The 4,759-nt window shown below is 49.1% G+C and overlaps 1 protein-coding gene across 1 annotated transcript in view; it reads right to left on the bottom strand.

Annotated features, from left to right (window-relative positions):
* Nucleotides 1–2,850: 2,850 nt before the first annotated feature.
* Nucleotides 2,851–4,759, bottom strand: part of HOXA2 (homeobox A2) — a 3,658-nt gene continuing 1,749 nt past the window's right edge. The window contains exon 2 of the mRNA XM_005421741.3: nucleotides 2,851–4,400. Within this exon, the coding sequence (XP_005421798.1) occupies nucleotides 3,445–4,400 (956 nt within the window). The 3' untranslated portion in view covers nucleotides 2,851–3,444. The remainder of the gene's footprint in view (nucleotides 4,401–4,759) is intronic.

Here is a 4,759-nt window from a genome sequence, read left to right as displayed (position 1 = left end):
CCCCAGACCCTCGGGACCCGCGCTGAGCATCGACTCCAACCCACCCCTCCCCAACACCGTGGGGACGTGGGTCAAAAAATGGGTCCATGGCCAGAGAAGGAGGGATGGCGGTGAGATGTGGGTTACGACCTCACAGGCGGTTTACGTATACAGAAAGGGAAAGGGGAGGTAGAGGCCGGGCATCCGTCTGCCCCAGCGCACCCAGCCGTCTGCAGGCAGAAAGGACGGCACCAAAAGTCTTCAAAAGAAGTTCTGGGAAGCGTCAGCCTCGGAGAAAGATGGATGGAAAGTCATGTCCCCTGACACTAGCCCCAGGAGGGGCTACCCCCTCTATTTCTGCAGGTGCCGACTCTTACGTCCCTCTGTTCTCACGCTCGATCCTGGCTTGTTTTGAAATCCAAAAGGCTCTTCCAGCCCGCCACCACTCCCCGCTCGCGAATACACACGCACACACCCACATACACACCCTCAAGCTCCTCCCTCCCACACGAGCTACAGCATAACAACACTAGGCGCGGAGCTCTCCTTCCCACCGCTGCTGGGTCAGCCCTCATCCCACGGCATCCGCACGGCCGCTCTGCTGCCAGCCAAAACCGAAGGGCGCCTCTCTCCACCACGCGTCATCCCGGTGCCCTCAGTACGTCTATTTGCTCTGATTTACTACAGAGGCAGGGATGGTTAAGGGCCCTGTGGAAAGGTTCAGTTTCTTAAACTGCAGGGGGGCGGAGTGGAGGACAAGAGCAACAACACTCCAGAGGCATTTATGATATTATACTGCGCCAATTTTGGTTATGGTTATAGCTGTAAACACATTTATTTCATTCTTGTAAACCAGTTGTGATAAATACTGCATAAAGCAGAGGAAAGAGACAGCGATTAGGATTGCTTACTAATAAAAGGGCTGACATCTTCTCAGTGCTTTTTCCTTCAGCCAAGAAAAAAAAAATTACTAGAAGTAGCTCCCTTTTACCCGTAAATTCCCATGAATCACTTTTCTTACAGTCTCCAGCATCCTGAATTCCTTTTTTCTCTGCCTTTTTGGGGCCATTGTCTCTTGTTGCATTGTCTCTCTGGCGGGGCTCTCGGGTTTTGCTGCCCGCACTAAGCATGGGGGCAACACCATGAGAAGGGTCGGAGCAGAGGAGGAACACACACCACACCCTCCCTGCTCCGCGGCCAGGCGAGGGGGAGCTCCTGCCCCTTCCCCCTGCCCTCAGGCCATCCCGGCCCCTCCGCGGCTTCGTTCCGCGTTTCCTGCCAGGGAACTGAGGCTGAGGGGGCGATCCGGGCTCTTCAGGCTTTTCCGTGGGAGTGTGCCCCCGCTGTGGCCCCGGAATTCACCCGGAGCCTCGGAGGTGGCTCCTGCTTGCTGAATTCCCACATTTATTTAAATTGAGTTTGTGAGAAGTTTAAACCTTGTGGCAGGTTTCCTTTTTCTTTTTCTTTTTATTTTCTTTTTGTTTGATGTTTCTGGGTTTTGTTTGGGAGGTTTTTGGGGTTTTGTTTTATTGTTTGGGGGTTTTTTGAGTTCGTTTTGCTTTGGTTTTCCTTAAGCGTAGTCAGCATCCGGAAATCTGGGCACAAAAGAAACCCCAACCCTTACATGAACGTTGCGGTCCAATTTAACCCAGTGGCAGAGGAGTGAAAATGCCGGGGAGGCTGCTCGCTTTCCGCAGGGACACGGCTGGAGCAGAGGGAAGGAGGAGAACCGAGGCCGAGGTTTCACCGCGCCCGCAGCTCAGCCAAGCTGTTGTTTTAAAGGAGCAATAAAAGTGAATTATGACTAAACGCCTTCTCACTTAATGGTTTTAGACGGGGTTCCCCAGCCTCGGCAAATACGTAAGAGGATTTTTATTTGTGAATGTGTTCCTGCAATTGATCTCTTTGATGACATTCTCATTCATAGAAAGAGTTTGATTTATGACTTTCGGAAGAATTGCGTTCAGCCCTTCCAGCTATAACCCACGCATCCCAGCTCCGCAGCGTGTTACAGGGCTGGGAGACAGCACCGCTCGCATGGACGGACAGCAGAGCCCCGTTCACAGCCCCCCGCCCAAGCCCCACTCGCTTGAGTAATGCAACCACTCGCACTCACGCACGCAAAGAGCCGGGACCGTCCCCGCCCGGGATCCCGCGGCCCCGCTCGCATCTGTTGCTCCATTTTAGCCCGAAGGACGGGGCTCACCCTCAGCTTTGGGGTTCGGCCACGCCGGCCGGCAGGCAATTTGGTGGAGATTTCTGAAAGCCCGTCTATGCCGCCTCCAGCAGAAGAGCGGGGAGCCCGAGGAAATTGTAACTTTAAAGTCAGAGTTTCCCCTTTTCGTTATCAGTCTTTCACCTCTCAAGGAGGCTTACACAGAAAAATATCTTCGGGTCTGCCCCCGCACCGCCCCCGAGAAGGATGGAGTGGAGAGGCCGGTTCCTCCCTAAACATTTTTTTCTTCCCCCTGCGTTTCTGCCACCCTTTTGATTTCACAGGCACTAACTTCTCTATTTCCTCTCCTTCTAGGGCTGATTTCTTGGATTACTCAGCACGTGAGAAGTAACCAACCACATTCTTTGTGAGCTCTGATATTTTTTAGGATACGTTTTCTGAAATATCTTGCTGGCTGCTAAGCACTACTTTCTAGAAAAACTGGATTATTTTAATTTTTTTAAAGCACCTTTCGTTCATGTAACAGGCTGGTTTCTGCAGGAGATGCTTATCCTACTGACTCTCTGTTACGTTCTGCCTGTAACAGAGAAAGTCCTCGTTCATGCTTTTGTTACAGCTCAGGATTTCCAAGCTTTGTATCCTCACAGAGATAAGATGCCACATTTATACATTAAAAGGAACAAATCTCCATCAAATCTGTGAACGGTTTTAATTTTTTAGGGTTTTTTTCCTTCCCTTATGAGAATCCTTATAATAAAGAAAATGAAAGATTTTTCCTCTCTAACGAGTGTCCTAAATTGCCAAAAGGGAAGACCTCATTGTCAGAACGTTGGATTTTGATTATTAGTAAATTAATAGTGGAAGGGATGGGGAGAGATACCCGTCATGTTATTCATCTTGAAAGCAGAGAGAAAGAGAGGAGAAAGGGAAAGAAAAAAGAGAAAGCTCCTTGTAGCAAACAAGAATTTATTCTACCAAAAATACTTATGACAACGCATCCTAATGTAATACAAAAATAAAAAGAAAGTGAAGATACATTCCTATATGATCACTTTCTTACAGACCTCATATATTGCTTTCATAGAAGGACCTAGAATGTGGCTAGGTTAAAATTGAACACAACTAAAACTTCATAAGAAACGGCAAAATGGCATATCAGAGGGAAGTAACAAACAGAAAATAGTGAAGAGGGAATGGGAGGGGAAGCATAAAATTAATTCACTGGGGGAAAAAAATAAGAAGAATAAGGAGGAGAAAGCAGGACCCTTGGAGAGGACTTCTTTAATTTCTTAGTAATTTAGATGCTGCAAGTCAATTGTGGTGAGTGTGTCTGTAAAAAAGTCAAAACTGTCAGCAGAGATATCTACGGGACTGTCCAGAGATCCTGGCAAACTGGGGGAAACTGCATCTGAAAGCTGTAGGCAGGAATCTGTGGAGAAAACGTTAAAGTCCTGTAAAGAAGGGACATCTAGGGCCTCAGGACTGTCATTGTTCAGGCCAGCTGCACAGTTCTGGGCCATTGTTGAGAGGCAGTTTTGAACAGTGGGTGACTGATGTTGAAAATGTTTCAGATTTTTCTCATTGCTCGTTAAAGGCGAAACGGGGAAAGTTTGGGATTCGCCATTGTGCGCATTCTGCGCCTGCTGCTGGGAGAGGGCATTCTGCTGGAAAGCGTAGCCTTCCCGCTCCAGGAGAGCGCCGGAGACGTTGCTGAGGGCTTGCTCGAAGAGGGATTTCTCCTCCTCCTCCTCTTCTTCCTCGTCCACTGCTTTTTCGGGGTCCTCTAGGTTCTTAAATTTCCCCTCGCTGTTTTGATTCTCCTTGCACTGGGTCTGTCTCTTGTGCTTCATCCTCCTGTTCTGGAACCAGACTTTGACTTGTCTCTCAGTCAGATCCAGCAAGGCTGCAATCTCAACCCTCCTTGGTCTACAGAGATACTTGTTGAAATGAAATTCTTTCTCTAGCTCCAAAAGCTGGGTGTTGGTGTAAGCCGTCCTCAGGCGCCTAGATCCACCGCTACCGCTATCGGGGATTTCAAGGGGGTCTGTTAAAAAAGAAAGAAAAAAAAAAAGAAAAACACCACCGCCACACGCACCCCAAAGCATCCCCGCCCGAACAGCGAAAGCAGAGGCACACGGACACACATACAAAACAGATAAATGCACGGATTGAATTTCAGCACCCCAGCTCATCGCATCCCGGGGGGGTGGGGGGGAGTGCTCTCTCTGCATGTATGTGTCTATATCTATATGTCCATATAGCATAAAATAGCAACTGCAACAAAATGGCCGCCTTTGGATGCAGTAAACCCATTGTGTTGCACTGCTGAGCGCCCGGTGCTGCGTGCCCCTCGGCCACCTCCGCCAAATCGCTGCCTCCAGCTCCCCAACCTCCCCACACCAGAGCAAACTTTATATTAGCCATACCGCAATTTATAATTAATGCATCAGCTGCTTAGCTGAGCGGGAGCAATCTATCACTCTTCATTACTGTCAAATATCCTAACTCTAGGACGGCGAGACAAGAGAGGTCAGCTCCAACTCAAATAAATCATCCCGCATTAGGCAAGTTTGGGGAAAGTTTGGGTTTCCACCGAGCCCCGCC

Source organism: Geospiza fortis, unplaced genomic scaffold (genome assembly GCF_000277835.1).
Source record: "Geospiza fortis unplaced genomic scaffold, GeoFor_1.0 scaffold95, whole genome shotgun sequence".
NCBI lineage: Eukaryota > Metazoa > Chordata > Aves > Passeriformes > Thraupidae > Geospiza > Geospiza fortis.
This window is presented reverse-complemented; position numbering and strand designations above follow the sequence as displayed.